The sequence below is a fragment of the Bos indicus x Bos taurus genome, chromosome 8, assembly GCF_003369695.1.
Source record: "Bos indicus x Bos taurus breed Angus x Brahman F1 hybrid chromosome 8, Bos_hybrid_MaternalHap_v2.0, whole genome shotgun sequence".
Taxonomy (NCBI): Eukaryota; Metazoa; Chordata; class Mammalia; order Artiodactyla; family Bovidae; genus Bos; species Bos indicus x Bos taurus.
In genome coordinates, this window is record NC_040083.1 from 26638972 (window position 1) to 26651819 (window position 12848).

The following is a 12848-nucleotide window of genomic DNA, read 5'->3' on the forward strand; positions in this document are numbered from 1 at the left end:
GGTGACTTCTCTTATGGGAAACACTTCCCCTAACTTCACACAGATTTTAGGCTTCTCTTACATGTAAATGACCACAGATGTATGCCAGTGATAGAACTTCATCACTCACACTTACAAAGTATGACTTCATTTAGAGGCATTTCTGTAGAAAGGTAAGATATGACTGATACTTGCAGATGCTGGAGAGCTACACTGGAAGAATAACAAAGCCTCAAATCTATAACTGTGAAACACACAGATAGTTTACAGCATCGGCATGAACTGGGAATGTGCTCTCAATAGTATAAAATTGAACATTTTTGTGTTGAAAGAAAAAGACTGAAGTAAGGGTATCTTTTTAAATCTAAAGGGCAAGATTAACAATTTTTTTAAATTTTATTTTATTTTTAAACTTTACAATATTGTATTGGTTTTGCCAAATATCGAAATGAATCCGCCACAGGTATACATGTGTTCCCCATCCTGAACCCTCTTCCCTCCTGCCTCCCCATACCATCCCTCTGGGTCATCTCAGTGCAACAGCCCCAAGCATCCAGTATCGTGCATCGAACCTGGACTGGCGACTCGTTTCATACATGATAGTATACATGTTTCAATGCCATTCTCCCAAATCTTCCCACCCTCTCCCTCTCCCACAGAGTCCATAAGACTGTTCTATATATCAGTGTCTCTTTTGCTGTCTCACATACAGGGTTATTGTTACCATCTTTCTAAATTCCATATATATGTGTTAGTATACTGTATTGGTGTTTTTCTCTCTGGCTTACATCACTCTGTATAATAGGCTCCAGTTTCATCCACCTCATTAGAACTGATTCAAATGTATTCTTTTTAATGGCTGAGTAATACTCCATTGTGTATATGTACCACAGCTTTCTTATCCATTCATCTGCTGATGGACATCTAGGTTGCTTCCATGTCCTGGTTATTATAAACAGTGCTGTGATGAACATTGGGGTACACGTGTCTCTTTCCCTTCTGGTTTTCTCAGTGTGTATGCCCAGCAGTGGGATTGCTGGATCATAAGGCGGTTCTATTTCCAGTTTTTTAAGGAATCTCCACACTGTTCTCCATAGTGGCTGTACTAGTTTGCATTCCCACCAACAGTGTAAGAGGGTTCCCTTTTCTTGTTTTCAGTTTGAAAACTATTACCAAATGGTATTGTTTTCAAAATAAAAATTAACTTTAATCCAGCTGAGTCATACTCAAGTAAAGATATTACATGTTATTTATTATACTTGCTTTTAACAAAGATATGATTCAATGAGATTTTGAGAGTTTAGTAAGAGAGACTGATATAGTTTGATAATTATAAAATTAAAGGTGCAAAATTTGGTATAAATAAATATTTGTATGGTTATTCAGCTATCTTGTAATTAAAAGATTGAACTTCATAAAATAACCAAGCATGGTATGAGAAACAATGATTTATTTATAGTTTAAAACTTGCACTTAATTATAAGCTAAGTTTCCTAAATATTGCTTATATTTCTGGCACATATCTATCTACATACTTATCTATCTTAGAGTGTCACTGAATATTGAAGTCTGTGTCTGCTCTTCTTTGGTAAAAGCTATAACTTGTTTTCCTTTCACCCCCCCCCCCAATTTTTTATAGTGGTAAAATGTGCAAAACATAAAATTTACCTTTTACCTTTAATGACATATGTCTTTTTCCTGGTATCATGAAAGTAGGCCTGAGATGGTTAAATTAAAAAAAAAAAATCCCAGTAAGGCTCTGAATGGAGAATTTTTAACTCTTGCAACTTCAGCTGGATGTGAGGAGTGAGTGTGTGTGGGTGGCTGTGTGTGTTTATGTGTGTGGAGAGAGTGAGCATGGGAGTTCGCATGTATGTGGCATGTTTTAAGTATGTTGTAAGTGCAACACTGAACGCAACAGAGTAAAGGTCTTCAAGGACATTTGTTGTAAAGAGAAACTTTCTGGTAACCTTCAGGCTGGAAGTTATCCTATTTACTAAAGCCAGGGAGATTTATAAAACCTTCCCACTGCTGTGTCACAAAGCATCTATAGAAGGTAAGCATATATTGCAGAAAGGGCACAGAGGAAAGAGCCATTTTAAATTTCAGCATTTGTAAGATCTGAAGCAACCTAATAGGAAGAGCGATATTTAAAGGCAAAGAAAAACCACTGGTCAAAGTCTGTACTTTAAGTTATCAACAACCCAAGGCAGGATTTTTGATATGGCTACCATACAAGAAAGTGATCTACACAAAGTAGATGAAAACTGCCTGAGTGAAATCTGGAAAACTAAATCAGGACACATTTTCTAGCCATTCCTGGATAAGGGTTTTTGAAATATAAATCCTAGTAAAGAAGCACATTGCAGTTTTAACTGTATATTACTTGCTTTATATAAGTACACATATTTCATTATACATACCCATAATTCCGTTCAAGTTTGTTGAAAAACTTTCATAGTTTTTATATTTTATCTGTTTATTGTTCTCCATCACCAGAAATATTAGCTCCATGAGGACAGTGATTTTTGTCTCTTGTTCACCACTGTATCTCCAAACCTGAAATGTGGTAGACACTACTGCATGAATTACCTTTCATGCAGTAGACACTTTGCAACATGTTTTTAAAATGCCTTCCATAGCTTGGGTTCAACTTTATCTCCACTAATTCTTTCCATGGCCTTATAAACTCACAAGTACATAAGATGGTTTCAGGTATTATTAAGGCCTGAAAACAAAACTAAATGACCTTTTCTATAATTTCAATTTTGAGGATCAGAATGGACAGAACAATTAAACAATGTCTCTTAGAGGGCAAATGTAAATAACTGACTCCTATCTGTTTGCATATAGGAGGAAGTAATATCAATTAGAATACTATAGAGGTACAGCTCCTTCTGTGCCAACTGAAAGGAAACCTATTAAATATGAAGTTTAAAAATTTATCTCATTTATTCATAGTTATGGCCAATGGACAGAAATTCAAATTCAAATGCATTTAACACAGTCTCTGCTAATGGGGGGTAACACGGCATATGTGATATAATAACTTTATTGGATTTATTTTTAAAGGTATTCTTTTTATTCTTTGTTCACTGTCTCATATTAAGGGATTCATTTTTTTAAATGGAGACATAATTCACATAACATAAATTTCTCCATTTTGAAGTGTATAATTCATTGGTTGTACACAGCTGTACAACCATTACTTTCGTCTAATTCCAGAATGTTTTCATCTCCCCAAAAGAAACCCTGTACCCATTAGCAGTCACTGTTCCTCTGCCCCCATCCTCTGGCAACCACTAACCTACTTTGTCTTGATTTGCCTCGTCTAAACATTTCATATGAATGCAATCATACAATAAGCTGCCTTTTGTGTATGGCTTCTTTCACTTAGCATAAACGGTACAAGGTTCTTCCATGCTGTATGATGTATCATCATGTCATTTCATGACTGAATAATATTCCACATATGCATATAACATGTTTTATTTATTCATCCGTCATTTGACAGACCTTTGGACTCTTCTACTTTTGAGCTATTATGAACTACTGAGCGCTATGAACGTTTATGTAGAAATTTTTATATGGACGTATGTCTTCACTTATCTTGAGTAGATACCTAGGGATGGAACTGCTGGCTCACATAATCTCTAGTTTTTAACTTTTGGAGGAACTGCCAGACTGTTTTTGACAGGGGTGGCATCATTGTACATTCCTACCAGCAATGTACAAGGGTTCTAATTTCTCCACATCCTCACCAATGCCTGCTATTCTCCTCCTTTTTGATTACAGCCATCCTCCTGGGTATGAGGTAGTATCTCATTTTGGTTTTTGGTTCGCATCTCCCTAAAGGCTAATGATGCTGAGCATATTTATATGTGCCTGATGGCTATCTGTATATATTGTTGTAGAAATGGCTATGAATAGTCCTGAAGGTCTGTTTCTTTTCTCTTGTTGTTGAGTTGTAAGAGTTTGAAATGTGTTCTTAAATGGTTAGATTTCACTGAGAAATGCCAGACAGAAGGCTTGGGTAAACTGTGAAGTCCCTGAATGAAAAACTGTGAGTCCCTGAATGATGTTACCTACTAAATGTGAGTCCCTGACATGTTACCTACTAAATTTTTTACGGCTTCAGACACTGACATCTTCTGTCTACCAAATCTGATCTACCCCTCTTGTTCCCTAAAACTCTTAAAGGTATCATCATCTTTCTCCTCATATAAGGTATTAAACTCATCTCTCTTTGGTTTCTGCTTTCTCACCCCTTCATTTAATCTCAGTCCTGCTATGTGATTCAGAGACTACAAAATGGGTCATATCTATCTCGTCCTTCCTATTTTTATGGTGAGGACACATGCAAGCCCCTACTGGCTTTGTCTAGACTGCCTTCTTGCTCCTAGTCTCTTCTCCCTCTAAACCATCCTATACATTGATCTTGTGCAGCTTTCTAATGCACAACTCTGATTGCATCCCCTTCCTGTTCAAAGGTTTCCATAGTTTAGTCTCAGCCAACTTTTCTTGTTTCTTTTTTTCCTCCCACTTCCTAAAATACAGAGAAAACTAATTTTGGAAGGTTTTTCCACCCTATTATGATCATTAATTTGCTTTTTTGTCTCTGCCATTAACTGTAAGTTTTAAAAGATGTAATAATGCAGAAAAGGAATTAATACAAGTAACTCTTCAAAGAAATTAAAAGGCAGCTGTGTCATAGAAAATGAGAGGAGATATAAGAATGACTTTTTTCCAGTATGACTCTTACTACTAGAAATCTGTAAGGACAAAAGTTGGTGCTGATAAAGATCAAATACTTAAAATTACCAATTGTATCAAGACCACTTGATGGAAGGACATACCTTTGCACTCTGTGTTAAATATAGATAAGTTAAGGCTCTAGACCTTTTAATTCTCACTCACTCCTGGCTAACAGTATCAGAAAGTATTACATTTTTGTCCAGGTCCATATTGTCACATGGTATCTCAGTTCAGTTCAGTTGCTCGTTCGTGTCTGACTCTTTGCGACCCCATGAATTGCAGCATGCCAGGCTTCCCTATCCATCACCAATGGCCGGAGTTCACCCAAACTCTTGTCCATTGAGTTGGTGATGCCAACCAGCCATCTCATCCTCTGTCGTCCCCTTCTCCTCCTGCCCCCAATCCCTCCCAGCATCAGAGTCTTTTCTAATGAGTCAACTCTTCGCATCACGTGGCCAAAGTACTGGAGTTTCAGCTTTAGCATCAGTCCTTCCAAAGAACACCCAGGACTGATCTTTAGAATGGACTGGTTGGATCTCCTTGAGTCCAAGGAACTCTCAACAGTCTTCTCCAACACCACAGTTCAAAAGCATCAATTCTTTGGCACTCAGCTTTCTTCACAGTTCAATTCTCACATCCATACATGACCACTAGAAAAACCATAGCCTTGACTAGACGGACCTTTGTTGGCAAAGTAATGTCTCTGCTTTTGAATATGCTATCTAGGTTGGTCATAACTTTCCTTCCAAGAGTAAGCACCTTTTAATTTCATGGCTGCAATCACCATCGGCAGTGATTTTGGAGCCCCAAAAAATAAAGTCTGACACTGTTTCCACTGTTTCCCCATCTATTTCCCATGAAGTGATGGGACCAGACGCCATGATCTTAGTTTTCTGAATATTGAGTTTTAAGCCAGTTTTTTCACTCTCCTCTTTCACTTTCATCAAGAGGCTTTTGAGTTCCTCTTCACTTTCTGCCATAAGGGTGGTGTCATCTGCATATCTGAGGTTATTGATATTTCTCCCGGCAATCTGGATTCCAGCTTGTGCTTCTTCCAACCCAGCACTTCTCATGATGTACTCTGCATATAAGTTAAATAAGCAGGGTGACAATATACAGCCTTGACATACTCCTTTTCCTATTTGGAACCAGTCTGTTGTTCCATGTCCAGTTCTAACTGTTGCTTCCTGACCTGCATATAGGTTTCTCAAGAGGCAGGTCAGGTGGTCTGGTATTTCCATCTCTTTCAGAATTTTCCACAGTTTATTGTGATCCAAACAGTCAAAGGCTTTGGCATAGTCAATAAAGCAGAAATAGAAATTTTTCTGGAACTCTCTTGTTTTTACCATGATCCAGCAGATGTTGGCAATTTGATCTCTGGTTCCTCTGCCTTTTCTAAAACCAGCTTGAACATCTGGAAGTTCATGGTTCACGTATTGCTGAAGCCTGGCTTGGAGAATTTTGAGCATTACTTTACTAGCGTGTGAGATGAGTGCAATTGTGCAGTAGTTTGAGCATTCCTTGGCATTGCCTTTCTTTGGGATTGGAATGAAAACTGACCTTTTCCAGTCCTGTGGCCACTGCTGAGTTTTCCAAATTTGCTGGCATATTGAGTGCAGCATTTTCACAGCATCATCTTCCAGGATTTCAAATAGCTCAACTGGAATTCCATCACCTCCACTATCTTTGTTCATAGTGATGCTTCCTAAGGCCCACTTAAGTTCACATTCCAGGATGTCTGGCTCTAGGTGAGTGATCACACCATCGTGATTATCTTGGTCGTGAAGATCTTTTTTGTACAGTTCTTCTGTGTATTCTTGCCACCTCTTCTTAATATCTTCTGCTTCTGTTAGGTCCATACCATTTCTGTCCTTTATCGAGCCCATCTTTATGAAAAGGCAAAATGATAGGATACTGAAAGAGGAACTCCCCAGGTCGGTACGTGCCCAATATGCTACTGGAGATCAGTGGAGAAATAACTCCAGAAAGAATGAAGGGATGGAGCCAAAGCAAAAACAATACCTAGTTGTGGATGTGACTGGTGATAGAAGCAAGGTCTGATGTTGTAAAGAGCAATAATGCATAGGAACCTGAAATGTTAGGTCCATGAATCAAGGCAGATTGGAAGTAGTCAAACAGGAGATGGCAAGAGTGAACGTCAACATTCTAGGAATCAGGGAACTAAAATGGACTGGAATGGGTGAATTTAACTCAGATGACCATTATGTCTACTACTGTGGGCAGGAATACCTTAGAAGAAATGGAGTAGCCATCATGGTCAACAAAAGAATCTGAAATGCAGTACTTGGATGCAATCTCAAAAACGACAGAATGATCTCTGTTCGTTTCCAAGGCAAACCATTCAATATCACAGTAATCCAAGTCTATGCCCCAGCCAGTAATGCTGAAGAAGCTGAAGTTGAATGGTTCTATGAAGACCTACAAGACCTTTTAGAACTAACACCCAAAAAAGATGTCCTTTTCATTATAGGGGACTAGAATGCAAAAGTAGAAAGTCAAGAAACACCTGGGGTAACAGGCAAATTTGGCCTTGGAATATAGAATGAAGCAGGGCAAAGGCTAATAGAGTTTTGCCAAGAGAATGCACTGGTCATAGCAAACACCCTCTTCCAACAACACAAGAGAAGACTCTATACATGGACATTACCGGATGGTCAACACCGAAATCAGACTGATTATATTCTTTGCAGCCAAAGATGGAGAAGCTCTATACAGTCAACAAAAACAAGACCGGGAGCTGACTGTGGCTCAGATCATGAACTCCTTATTGCCAAATTCAGACTTAAACTGAAGAAAGTAGGGAAAACCACTAGACCATTCAGGTATGACCTAAATCAAATTCCTTATGATTATACAGTGGAAGTGACAAATAGATTTAAGGGACTAGATCTGATAAGAGTGCCTGATGAACTATGGACTGAGGTTCGTGACATTGTACAGGAGACAGGGATCAAGACCATCCCCATGGAAAAGAAATGCATAAAAGCAAAATGGCTGTCTGGGGAGGCCTTACAAATAGCTGTGAAAAGAAGAGAAGCGAAAAGCAAAGGAAAAAAGGAAAGATATAAGCATCTGAATGCAGAGTTCCAAAGAATAGCAAGGAGAGATAAGAAAGCCTTCCTCAGCAATCAATGCAAAGAAGTAGAAGAAAACAACAGAATGAGAAAGACTAGAGATCTCTTCAAGAAAATTAGAGATACCAAGGGAACATTTCATGCAAAGATGGGCTTGATAAAGGACAGAAATGGTCATATGGTAGAAAAGTTTTTATTTTGCGGTAATTATTTTATCAATATAAATTTTTCAAATCAATGCAGAAAAAGTTTTTTTTAACAGAAAACAATTCTTTCGCCTAATCCTAATAAGAAAAGATAAAACCTCAGAGCCAGATTCACTCCTATGATGTCAGAATTCTATTATATACAGCACTCAACACAGAGGGAGTACATAAAAGGGAAGTTTTCTTATAATTTAATCTTCAAAGTATTTTAATGATCAAATATCAATGTTGAATTAATTTGGAATTTTTCAGGGAATGCACTCAATTACTCCACAGCTTCAAGATCACATAACCTCAGGTTCAGGGAGCTGTATGGCATAAACTAAACAAAATGAATGAATGAACATATTTACACTTTTACCCACAAAACCCTGTGAGCATAACTTAGACTCTCAAAAACTTGTGGACAAAGAAAACCTTTTCTAAAATTCAGGACAAATATAATTGCTAGAATTGAGAGAGAAGAAGTAGGCTTAAAAAAAAGATGTTTTCTATTTTATAGATTTTTCTCTTGGGCATAATTATAAAGTGACATTCAAGTGCAACCAGTGAAGTCCCTACTTTTTTTTCTTACAGAATTCAAAGACATCAGCAAAACCACCTATGTCAGTAATAAAAATAAAAGTCTTTGACTTTTTAAATGTTATCATACTGTCACAGTGAAATAAAATTAGCTTGACAAATGCTTTAAAGGCACATGGTGCAGTTCATTATGTATAACAGCAACAGCAGCAGTTTCCCAGTGTTCATAGAGGCTGCTCCATTAAATTCACCTCCAGTCAATAATTAGGAGTCCACAAATAAACCTGGGCAATTAAATCAATACTGCCAGGCAATTATATTCCAGAGTCCAGGCTCACTGGCACAAAAAGGCATTATATCAAACTGCAGTATTAAGTGGTCTAATGCCATTTTCAACAGGACTTTTTTACACTAACTGGACAGAATAAGGATACACCCAGATAATGTAGAATGCACATATGTATATCTACATGTGCAGATGTGGTATCAATAGAGCTTTAGTAACATTTAATAAAGATTTATACATATGGATTTATGATTTCTGTGTTCATAATTGATGATAACACTTCTATATCAAAAGGTCATACTTACATGTTGAATGTTTAAAAAATCCATTAAAAGCATATTTTTATAACATTCTAGTTAAAAAAAAATAACCCATATCAATCATTACTGAACTCCTTTGATGTGCCAGGTACTGGGCTGGGTGCTGGGAATGCAACATGACTGAGAAATGGCTTTTCTTCTCAAAAGCTAGAAGGCTTGCCCAGCACCTGCATGTCTGCACTTAAACAACTTGAAGCAAAAAAGTGCCCATCACCTTCTGTTACTATAGATAGTAACAGTCATAGTATTTCCAGATAATGTTTCAAAAATATAAAAAATGGGTACTAAGAATATGAATAGTTCACGTATTATTTACTTATTCTTGCTTTTCCAAAAACCCATATACTGCACTCACAAAACACGAATTTTTTTTAAATATTTTGAGAAATACATTTTAGCTGTTTTGAATCAAGTTCATTTTTGAAATCAACAATAATTAGGTTGAGCAAAAAGAACCATAATGAAGAAGTTGTAGAATACATTACATGCTGTCAGTGATATCAGAACAAAAGCCGGCTATGACTAGAAAAGCAGGGCTCTCACCTGCCAATAAACTGCCCTGATCACTTACAAGAGGGGCACATCCCAACAGACTATATGTGTATTAAAAAAATACTTGAAAGAGAAGAAAAAGTATCACACAGGTCACAGCAGCAGTCTCAATAGACCCCTCAGGGATTTCCACTCGTCTTGGCCTTGTCATCCTCTATGCAGCTTTCCACTCGGCCCAGAAAATGTCGATAGGAAAATGTTTGAGGGGCCTCTGGTGGAAATTTTTTCATTCTTTCTGCATTGACAGGATGCCAAATCAATATTTACTTCCCACTAACAAGCTGCTCGAGGTCTCAGTAGAAAATATTGTAGAGAATGCGGGAAGACACAGTAATAAACAGCTGTCTGGCTGTGAGGAAAACATGAATTGACTGGAAACAGGGCCACAGTAAAAGGTCACTGAAACCCGTGAACTCCTCAGGTGTCCATATCAACTACTAACTTTAAAGACACATAATAAAGAATCTCTGTTCCTAAGAGAGCTGAGAGAATGGATCCTTTTCAGTCTAGCAAGCATAGACGTTGACTCAATAATTTAATTAATGCATTTGCTAAGACCCGTGTTGGCTCTTTCCCAAGGCACTTGCTTCATTTGTTAAGTCCAGAAGTACAAATAGAGGGTTAACTTTCCTGTCTGCCTATTGGAATACTTCTTTACCTAACAGAAGTAAGCAATGTGTAAGTGTTTCCAAAATTTTAGGCATCTAGTAATAAAAAATAAGCTTGGAATTTTTATCTGCAACTTTTAATAAATGAAGTGGAAAAGTGAAATACCTGTCCTTCAAGAAGTTTCCGAATGTACAACAGCCATTCTTTGTCATTTTCGGCCTCGGTTTTCGTCCTTTCAATTTCCTAGAGGATAAAATAAAAACACTGTAGTTAATTTCATTTATATGAACTTGATCATACTGTTAGAGAAATACTGATAGAATTGGATTCAACAGAGAGTAGCCTGTCCTTTCAAAATGGAGAATATTCAAATCAATGCTCAATATCTCCATTCATGTGGAATATCAAGCTATATATCTGTATTTCATAATTCAGGAATATTTTATTTCTGTATTCATGGTGGAGCTCAAGGTATGGACTGAAGTGGAAGAGAAAGTGATTAAAACAGAGTGAAAAAGAAGATGGAGCCATAGAAAAGAATCATTTACAAGTGACCCTCAGAAGATGATATAAAACCTTATACTCAAAAATCAGACTTGTCAGTAGATAACTAAGGGGTAATTGTTACAATTACAACTTGTCAGTAGATAACTAAGACAAAAGAGGACAGGCATAGGTTCTGGTGTATTTAAATGCTTACTTATTTAAAATGTCCAACAGCTAACTGATAGGCAAGGGACACTCCAACTTAAAGTACTGTAGGTCACTAAATATTTTCAATGCCTCAATTATCAAAGTGAAATATTCTGAAAGTATAATGTATTCACATATGCAACTGAATTGACTATTCAGTTAAAATCACGATTCAGTTTGCAAAAAAAAAATGTACTTTTCAAAAAGAGAAGGGTTTGGGAAACTAACATTTGTTGAAATTTACTGTATGCCAGGTATCAGGCAAGGTACTTTGCATAGGCTGTCATAGTTTTTTACATGAATTTACAAGGGTTGGATATAGCTTAACACATATAATTCAGGTGGTTTGGGCTCTACTTGGGTAAGTCACTCAACTCTTTAGACATCTGAAAGATGCAGGCATCAGTCCAAACAAGCTCAGATCTATAATGAAATCTAGTAAATATATCCAGGTGTGTGCAATAAGCCCTCATGGAACTGCGTTTTTTCCAGGAGGACTTCCATTTAAGGTTGTATGGTACACATGTTTTGGTGCTGGGCACCCCTGGCTCCATACTGCTTCCTCCCAGAGGCCAGGGTGTCATTTCTTCACAGAAATGTGCCAGCTACTTTGGGACTAACAAGAGATATCCTTTACTAATTCATATACTCAATGGGGACAACTTTTTCTAATTTTTCTAATCAAAAGGAGTGCTTTTTTTTTTTTTAAACTTGTAAGCCCAAGAAAGGGCATGTTTAAAGACCACATAAAGGCAGAGGCCGTGTCTTCCAGAATATGTATCTGCAACACACACACACACACACAAACACACAAGGGATTTTGCTATGTCTGCTTGTTTTAAACTTTTAGGCAACGGTGGAAGACCTTAATATTTTGTTAGGTTTCTTCTTTATCCATCAAGTTTCAGTTAAATGTCTATAATAAGAGATAGTTAACAGCCTTGCCACAGATACTGTTATTTCCTGTGTGGTTTATATTTGATACTGTATTTCATAACGCTCTTGGACTTCAAAGTTCAGAATTCACAGACATTGTGGCCTAGCTGCTGAAAAGAGAAAACCGATCATTCACTATCCGATTTACTCATAGGATGAAAATAATCTCTATAGGATTCCTTTGACCTCCTTTCTAAGAATTCTTGGCAGTTTAAAAACCTTTGCAAGTTGTAGATCTGCTCTACTTGAGAAATGTTTTGAGACGCTGACGGGGGAGGGGTGCTAAAGGATGTTCTCCTGCAAACACTGAAGTCGATCATTTTATTTATTCACTGAGCAAATATTTATAGGGAAGCTATGAGTGCCATCATCTCTTTGCTCTTTCTAAACAATAAAAAAAATTAATATTTAATGTATCAAATTTCAGAAACTTAACAGCAGAACAGGATTGAGTATCTTCCACAGGTTTCACAGAAGACTGTGTATGAAGTTCTGCTGTTGATGAGGTAATAAACCATCAAAAATGCAGTGCCCTCCTCAGAAGGTACAGAAATGCTACTGCAGACTTATAAGGTATATGCATATAAATTCACTCAGGCAGGATTTTACCCACTGTAAAGCAATAAATACCTTTTTAACTTGATCAACAATAATTTTAAATCTAACTAAAAAACCCAATATATTTACTACTTTTAAAAAATCTCATATAGGAGGAAAACCCCTCAAATCAATCATGATCCAGCTAACTAACTTCTTCAAATGGGCTTAATTAAAAATAATAGCTTATAAGATATATGATTAACTAAAGAATATGGAAGAGACAGGGAAAGATAACTGATCTGAATAACAAGCAAGCAGTTTTAAGGTTATATGTACTGGCTTACTTCTATATTAC

General features: G+C 37.0%; 1 protein-coding gene across 4 annotated transcripts in view; it reads right to left on the reverse strand.

Moving 5' to 3' along the window:
- Window positions 1-12848, reverse strand: part of CNTLN (centlein) — a 352880-nt gene that overhangs the window by 4932 nt on the left and 335100 nt on the right. For 3 of the 4 annotated variants that reach the window (XM_027549176.1, XM_027549174.1, XM_027549178.1), the window contains one exon: window positions 10490-10567. In XM_027549176.1, the coding sequence (XP_027404977.1) occupies window positions 10490-10567 (78 nt within the window). Of the gene's footprint in view, window positions 1-1062; window positions 2539-10489; window positions 10568-12848 lie in introns of those variants that run through there. The other variant, XM_027549175.1, reaches the window with a different exon arrangement.